Here is a 14,290-nt window from a genome sequence, read left to right as displayed (position 1 = left end):
ACAAATAGGAATCTCCATTAATTCAGAGGCATGTTTGCAATGACATTCCATGCACTACATGTGATGTTCCAAAATATAATATGAGATGCTCTATTTTCAGGATGATTCCTGGCAGTAGTTTGTTTTTTGGTGTCTGGAGCATTTGTTTATCAAGTCTGAGAAAATATAGTTGGAGCAGAGAGTATTATAGTTCCCATAGAACAGAATGATTGAGACTGGAAAAGATTTCTGGAATAGTCTTGTCCTACCTCTCACCTATTCCCTTTTTAATATCTCTGATAGAGGAGACTGTACAGCCCACCTGGGCAACCTGTTCCAGTACTTGACCAGCCTCAAACTTAAAAAAATACAAGGGAAGAGAGGACAAGTTTTGTTTATGCCCAATCTTTAACCAATTTCCTATAATTCAGTTTTTACTTCTTGACCTTTCACTGATAGGGTTCCCCTGAGCCTCCTCTTCTCGGGGCTAAACAATTTGAGTTCTATCTGCCTCTCCATGTACTACAGATTCTCCTGTAATTGTGTCCGTAGCCCTTTCTGAACTCATTCCGATATGTCCATGTCTCTCTCGTGCTGGGGAGCCAAGAACTGGACACAGTACTCCAGATGCTCACCACTGCTTACCTGAGTGGAAGGACAATCTCGCTTGACTAGCTGGTGATGCACTTACCGTCCATGCACTTGTCATCCATCAGAACCCCTATTTTCCTACAAACCTGCTTTCCAGCTGGTTGACCCCAACACATGTTGGTGCATAAGATTATTCCTCCTCAGGTTCAAGGTTTACCATTTTCTGTTGTGGACCTCCCTGAAATTCCTGTTGATGTCCTTCTGAATGGCAGATCAGCAGCCTGGTCTGTCAACCATGCTTCCCAGCTTTTAACTTCACTTCTCTACTAGAAACTATTTCATAGAAACTTCATAAGGAGAAAAGCTTAATTCTCAATATTTCCTGAGGATCTTCCAAAGTGAGAAAACATCATCTGTATGAAGCTATCTATAATAACATAATGAGACCACATCACTATTTACAGTGAATAGTTTCAAGTTATTATTGCACTGCAAGTCTAATTCTCTTCAATTCCTGACTTAAGCCACTAGTTAGTCAAGAATTATTTAGTAAGTCTCTTTGGTGCAACATGACAGTTGTGCTTCTGCTCTCAAAAAAAGGAGTCTTGCAATGAATTAATGCAAATATAGGTTGTATGCAACATTGTATGCCTCTTTCTTTGAATTTAGATATGTTCTGTAGAAAATATCCTTCATGTGAAATGGATATTAGGTGGAGTTGACTTCTTATTTTTCAATGTCTACAAATTTTGTCTTTACTATACTCAAAAAAAGGAGAGAAGGATACTCTTACTAATTGGGTCAATGCCTCAGATTTCCCCATTTACTTGCAAATTGTAGAACTTCATTAGTTCAGTGGAACCATTACTTTTTTTAAAACAACAGATACTATATATCTTTCAGAAAAGTCATTAATCTCTTGTATTTATTTTAATCAACAATTGGCAAGACAGATAGAGTGATGAGTCAAAGCCAGCGTCTTTCAGGCTGTATTGCTTGGAACAGAAAGTCTTTTGTTTGCATGAAACTGCTTTTGTTATGCTGCATGAACCTGCTATTGCACTTTCCTTTTTATCTCTCTGTTCTCCACATCCTCATTTGCCTCCCCACCTGCCAAAAAGAGCAAAACCCAAAAAACAAGGCAAAATCCAAACCTGAAGGTTTGAGTAACTGTCCTTTATGCTATTACATCAATAGTCATATTTGTGTTGCGCTGCATTCTTACAGATGGCCAACACAACAAATGAACAGCCGAGGTTCAACTTTAGAATTTTAGTTCTAAAGGACTCTTTTTATGTGTTTTTTTCATTTTTGTTTTTTAAATTCTTTTGCTTTAACCCTTAGAGCCAAAGCTAGCCAATCTCATATAGTCCTCATCTGAAGAGAGAAGTGTTTTACAACACTGTCTGCAAGAACAGAAGTTACTACAGTAACACTCTGAATACTCTTCTGGTGTGCTGTAGTCTTGTGACTGCAGTCACCCTTCGGGACCTGTGCCTTATGATCTCTTCAGAGAACCTCAGAACTGATTTTTTCTTCTGTTGAAAATTGAAAATTAAGGTGTTTGCAATGCATAAACAGAATCCATTCATTACGACGATTGTATTTCACTGTGCATGCGTGATAAATTTGTACATTTGATGCTTGCTACTTTTGTCTACTGATTAAAAATTTGTTCATAAGATGACCAAAATTTAGTCAGCATTTGGCATATAGCAGATAGAGATCAGTTACACATTTAGGTCTACTTTATATATTTTTCAAGGAACAGAAATTAAGGTTAGCCATTAATAATTTATTTGAGTTCTATATGCACCAAATAAAAGACTAATGTATTTTCTGTGTTTCAGGGAAGTCTCAAGAACAGTAGGAAGATTTCACCCCAAGAGTTTATTCAGGATTTAAAATCTGGGTCAACAGATGAAAGACTAGTCACTTGCTTAGAGTCTCTTCGTGTGTCCTTGACTAGTAATCCTGTCAGGTAACATCATTAACACATATTGCAGAGATTAATCATATTCTCATTTCTTAATGGATTAAAATTAATGGATATGTAGATGTAAATGGTTCAAGTTTTTCCAGTTAATGAATGTGTATGCATTAGTGAATGATTGTAATTTTTTCTTTTTTTTCATTGATTATATATCTTCTGTAGTTTTATTATTTTTTAACAGAGTTCTCTGACCTATGCAAGGTGATTCTAAGAGAAGATAAATTAAATGTAGTGCAGAGCAGTTCCCTTTATTTTCTAATGTTAAATGGTAAAAATTTTTTTCAATTTTTATTTTTGAAATATTCTCTAACTCTTTGATCTTTTAAACTGTTTTGTCAGGGTGATCAATAATGGGAGTTAGGCATCTTGATGTAAGTTTGTTCACCAGAAAACATTTATATTTTTAGTTGCGTGCTACTACTTCTGTCCACTGTACTGTAAACTTTCTTCCTTGCTGCCCTCTGGTTATTTTTTCTGTATCTGTAGAGTATACAGAAGAAAGCACAACATTCGTTTACTTGTGCTTTTTTGAAAGAAGGCTAACTCTTCAGTAATTACTGATATCAGTCTTGAATTTTGATTTGATCCGTGCAGCTTGACCTGTGAATTCTTACTTTATTATATTGTATTTTTTTCTATTCTACTCTATTTACATCCTTTAGTTTTAGAGTTACTGATAAGACAGTGACTGAACACATGATTTGGAAAACTAGTTTGGGTTTAGTTCAAGATAATGCAGAAGAAACGTTGGGACTGCTTATGATGGGACATGATCTAAAAAGGATTATACAACTTTTTCTGTGTCTGGCTTGGCAGAGTTGTTCGTATGGGTCTTCTGTATGGGTATTTGCTTCTTTCCGTCTATTAATTTGTTTTTTAATTGGATTGTCTTGTCTTATTTAGAATATATAATGGTTCACGTGGGAAGAAACATGCTTTTTGTTAACCTGAGTTATTCTGACAGAGAGTTTTACAGAAGATATACTTCCTTCATGAATGTAAAACTACTTTTAGATATAATATTGCTTCCCCTTCTTAAAAAAGATTCCAACAACTCACAACCCCAGCCATTTTTTTTAATTTTTTTATTTGCACTTAGGTTTAACAAAGAAAACTTCGCTTGTTACTACAGGCTTGGAAAGAGAAACATGAAATGTTTGAAATGTGTGACAACTTCTGCTTAGAGCAATCTTTTCTCTCTGTTCTTGATATGAGTGGATAGTTTTATTTTTTGTATGTCATTGCCTTTGCTGCCTCTCTCCTACATACCAAGAGAAAAGTTAACCCCCTGCTCCCCAAAAAATAAAACAAAACGAAACTTGTGATCTTGGTGACGCATTGTTGATATCAGAGTATTGCACTGATACCTTAGAGAAATTATTTTAACTTATTGGTACAAATAGATTGCAACACAGGTTTTAACTTTGTTCAGATATCAACTACAGTAGGTAAAAAGGCTCACAGATGAATCTGAAGTCCTAGCTTGACCATAATTTATTAAAATATAACTGCAATTTGAAACATTATGCAGAATGTAGAGACAGCATAAAAGAACTATAAGGCTTAGAGTGGAGACGAAATCATTAAGTTAATGAATGGTCTGAATTTGACAGATTTGAATTGGAAATAGAGTGACTATGGCTTGCAAAAACACCAGAGGAGAGATATTTAAGTAGCAGTTCAATAAACAAAATCTCTACTGCTTGTCCATGAACACATTTTAGTCTACAAATCAAAAGAAGGATCACAACCAGTAGAACATATGTTTTCTGAAACAGTATTCTGGTATATTGAGTGGTACTGAGAAAAGTCTATTAAGATAGACTTCACTAGGCTTAAACTGAGCATTTCAAAATAGCCTTAGTAAAAAACCTAAGTTCTTAAGTAGGGCTTATATACAAAAGTAGCAAAAATGGAACAGCGACACACTGGTGACCTTGATTTTCCTCTCAGCAGCCAGATCTTTGAGTAAGAACTTACTTTGACATGTAAATACTGAACTCTGGTTCAGCTGCTATAAATCCATGATTAATTTAGACTTCAGTTTCATGTGATATGGACAATGAGAAATAACTGATGAAACTTTGGGATTTTATTTTGTGCATATATAATAACAATGGATAAAAGTATGCTTTTTTAACAGGATGAGAATTAAATTTAGATTGAATTTTAGCTGACATTCGTAACATTTGTGGGCTGTGATATTTTTGACAATATATAATTTAGGGTTTTTTTCTGATTGTTCAATTACTATAGTTTAATCAACCTAACTTTTAAATCTTGTTGACATTTCAGTTTCTAATGCAAGAAGTGATTCCACAACATTGTTTTCAATTAGTCTTTCTTGTAAAATGTATTTTTAGTTCACAGAGAAAATCTGAATTGTGATATTGAGTAGTTTGATCCTTGGTACTTAGAAAAATGTATTGATATCTGTGGCTTACTGCAAAAAGCAGTGTTTATATTCCATCAGTATAAAATAAAGCCTCAGAAGGAAAATCTTGGTCACTAATCTTCAGGTAAATAATTTGGGTGTTTTGACCTCACAGTTGCCAGCACAGTCCATCAAAAGCGCTTCAAGTGATTTAACTGTGCATAGTATTGCAGATAACTGGTTATCTACAGCTATTTATTTTCTTTTTGTGTAAGAGTTGCAACAGATTTAATTTCATTAAGAGGACATTTTTAATACGTTGAAAATAGGGGCACTGATAACTTGATGTTTTGTCAGACTGACAAAAAGCTGAGTGTTTTCTTTGGATAGTAAAAGTAATTCTTTTTCTTTTGTGGAAGCAGAGGAAAAAGCAATAATAATACAACAGTATTTTAGGGACTTGATCATTCTGAGCACCCTCAGCTATTGGATGTACAACAAAGCAGCTGTGCATAATTCTGCTAATACAAAATATGCTAAGACATGGTCTCCTAGGATTATTTTTAGGACAGATATGGCCAGAAATGCCAAAAATAATTGACATTTATTTACCTAATCTGTTTCAGAACAAAACATCCATTCAGGAAAGAGAAAATCTATTTTCATAATATATTTACTTTTAGGGGAAAAAAGTATAAAAACATCTGATCTATTTTTTATTCCTATGATTTTAAGTACTACTGTCATTTTGCCATTACATGTATTTGATATCAGGGGATTTTGAGCAATACCAAACAGGGCCATGAAGCAGCTGTTTGACGTAGAAACAACTTGCCAAGGGTTTAACCTCACCAAAAGATAGCTTTGGTAGTAGCTAAAATTTTAAATTTTTGTTGTGTTCACTTGGAGATATTTCAAATGATTCAGTTATACTTGCTTTTATTCACTGGGATGAATTTACAGTTTTCATTCACTGGGATTAGTCTTTTTTTTTAAATTGTCAGTTCTTTTAAATGTCTTTTTTCTTTCTCCCTAGCTGGGTTGAAAACTTTGGCCGAGAAGGTCTAGGACTGCTATTGGATGTTTTGGAAAGATTGGTTGAGACCAAAAAGTAAGGATGATTTAATATAAAATTGCGAGCTTTTCATAGTATGTAAACAGCATTTAATTACACTAAACTTTTGATTTATTCAGTCAGGACAGAGTTGTGAAGAGGAGTCAGCATAAGGTTATACAGTGTTTGAGAGCCTTCATGAATAATAAGGTATGGGATTTTATCTAATCTGGAAATCTAAATTACTACTGTTCAATCAGATAAGGTACATGATGAATGGGTGTAAGTCTGTGCAATTGGTGAAGTGGTGGGTTGGTCAGCTGTGATTTGAAGTTCTTTCTGTCTGCCAGAAGTCTGCCACTTCTTCTCTATATTCCCAGCCAATAATGTGAACTTTTGATGCTGGTATATGCCGTTATTACAGTATAAGTGACCTATTTGGGACTTTTCTTTCATTTAATTATTTTAATAAAGTATTTGACAGACTGAAATGTCATTCGAAATACTTACTTGAGGGAACCATCACTGTCATTGCTAGATATTCAATAGTCATCTGGATTCCCTCCAACTATCCTTACAACTGTTCTTTTGTTGTTTAGTATGGGTTGGAAAGAATTTTGGGAGAAGAGAGGAGCCTTTTGTTGCTGACCAAAGCAATTGATCCCAAGCAAACTAACATGATGACGGATATAGTTAAACTCCTATCTGCAATGTGCATTGTTGGAGAGGAAAACATGTAAGTACTGTATTTAAGTTGGAAATAGTAAGGTAGTTTTACAGTATCCAAAATTATAGTTATACCTGAATTAAATGTTAAAATTTTCAATTTAGGTTTGAAAGTAATATCCGTATTGTATTGTCAGTTTTCAGAATACCTTTGTCTGATTTTTTTTTTTTTTATTGTGGTCGTATCAATAAGAGTTTTTCTTTTTGACATGTGGTTGTACTGCTTAGATGGAATTAGTTATGCAGCCATTCTTTTTCTTAAAATTTGTTAGTATAACTTTTAAGGTATCTTAATCCTTGTAATCCAGTAAGTCATTTTTTGGCTGCAGAAGTCTCCAAAGGAAACATATAATGCTTAAACCTAAATTTATATGCAAGAAATTGAGGCAGGTGAATAATTTGGCAACATGTCTTTTCAGATAGCAAATGAACAGCAAGTTAAAATATCTCTCCTGAGTGAAATGCTTCTCTTTTCTTGCAGCCTTGAAAAAATTTTGGAGGCTGTAACAGCAGCAGCAGAGGAAAGGAATGTTGGCAGATTCTCTCCTATTGTAGAAGGTCTTCAGGATAACTCAGTTCAGCTGCAAGTAAGCAATTTTTTTTTTTTTTTACAAAACACTGCAACAAGTAAAAATAAAATTTCTTACTTTTCTGTACCGAACAAGTCATTACAATTAAAAGGAACAGGTATACTGTTTCAAATAGGGGTCAAATTTTGGAATGTTGTTGATAATTTTATCTTTTAAAATATATCATAGTAAGATTCATTGTTGAGAAACACAGGGGTGTTGCAGGTTAATTTGTTGATTTCTACTCACTCAGATCTTACCTTTGCAAGTTAAAGTTATAGTGTCCTTTAAAATAAGGATAAATCATATATTTGGATGCAAAATATTATCTCACTTCTGGCAATATTTGCTGAAACTTAGTAAAAAAGCAAGTTTTTAGGCAACTGCTTTTAATAATTAAAGTTTCAATCAGCAGGAGGTCCATCCCTCATGTCCATTTTATGATTTCATAAAATTGCACCCAGAGAGTCTGAGGAAAAAAATCTTCCACCTTATTTTCAATTTTCAGTTTGCTTCAATTGGATGTAGAGTTAACGGGAGGAAGGCACAAAGTATTACACTTCATTTGAATGATCATTATAAATCATTGGTCTGGGAGTGTAAATATGAACTCTAATTGATATTCGTGTAATTCGGTTGAACTGAAAGCTATTAGTAATTGTAATTCTTTGTGAATATTGCAAAAATAGTAAAAGATTAATCTAAAGTTTGAAACAAATGTTTGTATTTTTCACCTTTTGTATTAAATAATCCATGTCAGACAGTAATGATTGCTGCTTGTTTCATCTATCTCACAGAAAAGCTTATAATAAAGTAATATTTAGAGGTGGAGAATCATTTGCTCTTGAATTATACCAGTACCAATGGGATTCTTTTATGAAAAATTGTCCTTCTTTCTTACCCCTTCTATCTTATAATTACAGACTGGTTTGGGTTGGAAGGGACTTTTAAAAACTATGTACTTATTTCCAACCCGGCTACCATGAGGGGGCATCTTTCACCAGACCACCTTGCTAAAGCCCTGTCCAATTTGACCTTGAACACTTCCAGGAATGAGGCATCCACAATTTTGCAAGATATGATTGACTCTCAAGTGCACATTTCTGGCTCAAAAGTAATTTTTCAATTGTGAATATCCCCAAGTCCTTCTCTAAAGGACTTTTTTCAACCACTATCAGCCTTTACTGATACTGGTTATTGCCCCCACCCAAATGCAGGATGTTGCACTTGGCCTTTTTCAACTCCCTGAGGTTCACGTGAGACCACTTCTCCAGCTTGCCAAGGTCCTTCTCTAAGGCATCTCTTGATGCTTCCATAATCAACTTTCTTTTAGGTGATTTCATAGAATCACAGGATGGTTTGGGTTGGAGGGAAGCTTAAAGATTTTTTAGTACCAACCCCCCTGCCATGGGCAGGGATGCCACTCGCTAGATCAGGTTGCTCTGGGCCTCATCAGCCTTGCCTTGAACACGTCCAGTGATGGGGCATCCACAACTTTCTGGGCTATCGATAAATTTTCAGGAATATCAAAAAATTTTTGGGATATAAATTTTTCCCTGGGATATCAATAAATTTCAAAAATATTTTGATGCAGTAGGGAGCTGCAGTAGGGATGCTATAGATCATGAAAATTGTTTTCCAGTTTCAGGATATTGTATCCAAGTTAAGAGAATTTAAGAGTCTATATTCTCTATAGAACGTATAAGGGTTTGAGAACTTCCAGGATGTTTTGAGTGTAAGCTTCTAAATGTGATCCTGAATTTTCAGAGCTTGTGTATATTTACACGTGTGTAGATTTAATAGAGAAAAAGCTATCTATAACTCTCTTTTCTTTAGAGTTAAAAATGCATGTGAAACTACCCTAAAAGCAGCACATTACTTTATTTGAAGCATTAGATAAATTCAATCAATCATACGTACCTCTCCCTTTACCAATGATGGGTACTCAGCTCCTTTAGTGAGGTACCACTGATGGGATAATGGAATTAGTGCAGGAAACTTCAGCTGAGCTACCTATGTCATAGCAACTTCTATTTTTCTAGGACTACTCTTCAGATATTGAAAAAGTTTATTTCTACTAGTTATGCCTTCTTGTGATTGTGATACACCTCCATTTGGTATTTTTTCTTTTATCCTCTGATATAAATGATAGAAGCATTGTTAAAACTAAGAATTCTGTCTAAATGCTACAGTTGCAATACTTATACTAAAATACTTAGGCTAAATACATTCATTTGGCTTTGCTGTGTTAGCCTGAAGTTCTTGCAAATAGGTAATGTTTTGCTGTTTCATTTGCTGTATCTTTTGTAGACATGGAAACTTTTTTTTGAGTTAAACTTCCATTTGAACATGTTCCTTCCACTAAAAGGCCTTTTGTTATTTATTTATCTTTTCAGACTTTAAAAATGATTGCTAGAAAAATCAACGTTCCTCATCTGAATCAATTGTAAACTTTTCTAGCAATGACATTGACCTAGTGGTTAATTTGACAGTGTTTTAATGAGACAGAAGCCTATAGTTGTCAGTTACTTGGCATACTTGCCTTGATTGTCTGCCTGATGTATGTCTGCTTGCTTTGTGGCAGTTCAATTTGACACTAACAACTGACCTTTTCAATTTTGAATTGACTTAACATTTCTGTTACTAGAAGTTTGAATACATAAAAGGCCTCAATATGGTGATTTTTGTATTTTTAGTGAAAGCTCTGTGTATTTACTTTTTGCATTTGTTGAAAGCAAAGGGTATTCTCCCTTTATCTTTCGTCAAAATCCAAAATTATGGAAAGCATACTTAAATGTTTTTGGTTCAAGACAAGATTGGTGATCTTAGTCTGAGAATATAGCTACAGCCAGGAGTAATACCGAGTTTCTGGTTATGTTAAAGTAAATGTACATCTTAAAGCTGTACTCAAGAAAATGCATACAGGGCAATCTGATACCTTGCGTATTTATGACGACAGCTGAAAAAGTCTAATACTTTGGTTGTACAAGTCAGGGATGCGGGAAGTACAGTTCTGACACAACTAATTTTGAAGTATTTAAGACAGAAGTGAAAACAACAATAACAACAACAACAACAACTTGTTTGTTGCCCACTTCTCATTCTTATTGTAGAACCAAATGAATGCTTGTATTCTCTAATAATCAACTTTCATTGCTATTTCTCAAGCAGGCTGTTTAACTAATGAAAGAGTGCTGTTCTTCTGTGCAGTTCTAGTTAGAGATGCCATATCCTTGTAATTTTGAACGTAGGACTGAGAAGAGATACAGTGGTGAAGAAAAGATGCAGTTTTTCCTTTCCTGGTTAAGTTCCTGAAAAATGAACACTGCTCATCCCTGTGGAAACTTGCAGGTTCATGCTACTAGCTATTCATCAGTAGCATTAACCTTAATATATTCAGTAGTCAGGGAATACCATTTAATCTTTCTTTGTCATCTAATAATATGAGGATGTGAGATGGTATGGTCTGTCATATTTTGGTTAGCTGAATCACTTGTTGATACTTGGTTGTTCTTTGCTCATTAGGTCCTTTCCATAACTGCTTACCCAATAGAGTCAATCAGAACAAGCTTGCCTTACCTACACATCAAGATTGATAATAAGTATTTAAGACCCATGTAATTGTACATGTATGTGGATGGTACATCTCGAAAAATATTACTTAGAATTTTTTGTGATTAATAAGGGAAATAATTAATGAGTATCAATATAGTGTCTGTACCAAAGCCAGTTTAATACTGGCAAGTAGAATTTAGCTAAATATACATCATCTTTATAGCCTATTCTACAAATGCATAGTTGCAGTAAGAGTAAGAAAAATGAAGTAGTTCCTCTTACTCAAACAGGCAAGATACGACTGTCATGGTTTAGGACTGGTATTCTCCAATTTACTGTTCCTCCTGAAACCACTCCAAACCACGTGCTGCTTGCTTACTCTTCTCTCTCTCTCCTCTTCATCAGGCTGGAGAGGAGAATTAGAGGCACAAAAAGTAAAGATCAGGGGCTGAGATCAAAACAATTTACTGAAAACAGCAATTAGATAAGAAAACAAACAGTAACAGCAACAATGTTAATAATAGAAGTGTACAGGAGAGGCAAACTATTCATATGCGAATGCTCACCACTATACCATGCTGAGTGTGACAAAACCCAACTGCTGCCACGGTAGCCCGACCCCTCAGGAACCCTATCTTATCTATTGAAGGAAAAAGCTACTCTGAGCTGCTGAGATATACCTGACATTTTTCACAAGTGAAGGACTGGATATATGATATGTGGTTTTCAACTGGGAAAAAAATTCAAGTTTAAAGTCCAGGCTGTGGAATCCTCAAAAAATGCATTCATTACTTGATAGGCGTCACCTGTTAAAAGCAGAAGATACTAGAACTGGAAGCTATAACTTCTGAATTAGCAGATTATGTCTGATCTCATCTATTTTTTCATGGAGGAAAGCATTCAACATTTTGACTCTCCAGGTGAACTGTATCGTCATCCATGCAAAGTTATTCCCTACCGAAAATATTGTATCTGTATCCATCAATATAGGCTCATCTCTTGGATAACCAAGTCAAGTCTTGTAGATTTCCCTTCCATGTGGCAGCAGGATGTTAAAAGCCTTCCAGATGGAATATACTCACAGAGTCAAAAGACCTTAGAAAACATGGTGGACTGTACTTACTGCAGTTCTTGTGGGATAAGAAAGGGAACAAAACATCTAACTAGACCGTCAGATGAAATGAAAGCTTTGCTCTTGGCTTTTCTCTGAAGAAAGGAAGGTGCCTCTACACACCTTCACTGCTTGCCTGTTGTAAACAACTGGATACTCTCTAGATGTAATTACTGTCTGGTTAGAGGTGCCCCTCAGAAAAGAGTTGTTATAGATTGCAGTCCTCAACATCATAAGAAAATTTTAGTAGGTTCACTAGAGAGCTGTATATTACCATATACCTTTTGCTGTTGGAGCATAAAATAATTTCAGTTTTTCAGGGATCTTCTCAAGGGTAGATTGAAAAAATACCTTTACCAACCAAATCTACAGCTCTTCATGAATTGGTCTTAGTTGTAGTCCATTTGCCCAAAATGTTTTGGTTGCAATGACTTCTGCCTTCCTAGGAAGCTAATTTACCTGGCTTCACTAAACCTTGTACTACTTCATTTATAGCTCTTCATTTATTAAAAATGAGGCATCTTTTTTGATCTCAGCTTTTCCACCTTGTGTCCATGACTGAAAATTTAAAAGACTGTCAGTCTCTTTACAGAATCTTTTCCAAGGTAATTGAATACAAAAGAATGCGGTTCAGACCCACTCATCATGAGTGCAAGTAGTAACTGATTGTTCTGTGTCTCAGCATCTGAGATTTATAGAGCTGTCACAACTGGAGCATCACAGGCATTCTCCTTAAGTGTTATGTACTGTACCTTGAGACTGGTCAAGGAGTGGTGTTACATTTGTGATAATGTTTCTTCAAATTTTTCTTAATTAGGAGCATTGAAGTTGAATAGATATTCCTTGGAATTGTCTGTAGTATGAATGCACATAGAGATGAGCACTTGAAGAAAATAATTACTTATCTGTAGCTTCCTTTCTCCCTTAAGAGGTTCTTTCAACTTTTTGGACTGTTTTCATCTACATAGACTAGCATTGCTGTCAAGCAGGCCTAAATTATGCTTGCCCTGCCATGCACCCCCATAACAGTTCAGGTGAAATAATATCTAAAACTACTTTCATGCTCACATTCTTTGCAGTAGGATAAAGGTAAAGGGTTGCGGTCTGTGCTGTCATTTAATTTTAGCATGTTCTTTTTGGAAACCTAAAAAGTACTGTTGTTTCTCGCAGTCTGTATCAAAGTAGCTTGGACATTTGGTTACTCTTGTGACCATATGTAAATTCAGCTCTTGGAATTTTATATGGTACTTTGAAGATGACCTACACAGTATCTTTCCAGTATTTTGCCTGACCATGGCATAATACAGCATCATTTTCTAGACCATAAAAGGCTTTACAGCAAAGTATTTAGACCAGATTGCTTTAATTGTTTGCATAGTATGTAAGGTTCAAAGACAATCCTAATTGACTTGTGCTTTTAAAAAGCCCTTAAATTGCTGGAATTACTTGAATAGCGTATTTCTTGTGCATTGAAGAAAGGTGTGCTGAGAAGAAAGAGGGTATAAAAAGGAAATAATGGCTGTCGACATGCTTATTTGTGATTAACAGTAAGTTGTTCTAAAGACTCGTGAATCTGGACAGTGAATTCCTGCTGCTCCTGGCTATAGGTTTTCAAGATGGATCTCTTGATTCTTCAGAGGAGGGACTACTCACTAGTTGACCTTATGCTTTCTTTTGAGCTGAAGTAGTGGTTCCCATGCAGTGTTCTATAATACTCAGTATGTTTAAAGAGTGAAGATTTCAAAAAAGAAGGGGAAAACCTGCATTCTGTTTTCCAGGCTCAGTTTTGTTTAATCAGCATTTTGTTTTTCAATAAACTTTTCGCTATTCACAGACTGTAGCCTCTATCATTTCTATTATGTCACCAACTTTTTATAGATATGTACAGATAAAGGTATATTTACAGTGATTTTTATATGTTGAAAATTGTGCTTTATCTGCTAAAGTGCTTTTGCTAAAGGAACTCAATATTTGTATAAAAACACAAAATTCAATGTAGTGAGAAAATACTTAATTTTTATGGAAATTTTTGAACTAGTGTTTGATATTGTTATAACCTGTCCCAGGGCACAAAGGTAACCCTGGATCTTTTTAATAGATCCTTGGTGCAGATTAAAATGAAACAACACTGAATGACGGATGTTTGTAAATATATATATATAAATATATGTAGGGTTTATTTTAAGGCAGTTTGGTTGTAAAGGAAAGCAGGTATGTAGCCATTTTGGTTATTGTTATTCATGGTAATATAACAATATCAAAACATAGCAATATGAAAGCATAAAAATATCATCCAAGGACATGTATATAGGAAAAAAAAAGAAAGGGAGAGAAAGGA

General features: G+C 34.9%; 1 protein-coding gene across 3 annotated transcripts in view; it reads left to right on the top strand.

Annotated features, from left to right (window-relative positions):
* The window catches only part of DIAPH3 (diaphanous related formin 3), a 199,533-nt gene that overhangs the window by 28,667 nt on the left and 156,576 nt on the right, over positions 1–14,290 (top strand). For all 3 annotated transcript variants that reach the window (XM_027650314.1, XM_027650305.1, XM_027650298.1), the window contains 5 exons: positions 2,421–2,551; positions 5,974–6,048; positions 6,132–6,201; positions 6,591–6,727; positions 7,199–7,304. In XM_027650314.1, the coding sequence (XP_027506115.1) occupies positions 2,421–2,551; positions 5,974–6,048; positions 6,132–6,201; positions 6,591–6,727; positions 7,199–7,304 (519 nt within the window). The remainder of the gene's footprint in view (positions 1–2,420; positions 2,552–5,973; positions 6,049–6,131; positions 6,202–6,590; positions 6,728–7,198; positions 7,305–14,290) is intronic.

This window comes from Corapipo altera, unplaced genomic scaffold (genome assembly GCF_003945725.1).
Source record: "Corapipo altera isolate COAL_440 unplaced genomic scaffold, ASM394572v1 0, whole genome shotgun sequence".
In the NCBI taxonomy this organism is placed as follows: Eukaryota; Metazoa; Chordata; class Aves; order Passeriformes; family Pipridae; genus Corapipo; species Corapipo altera.
The sequence above is the reverse complement of the archived record's forward strand: the minus strand, read 5'-3'. Positions and strand labels throughout refer to the sequence as shown.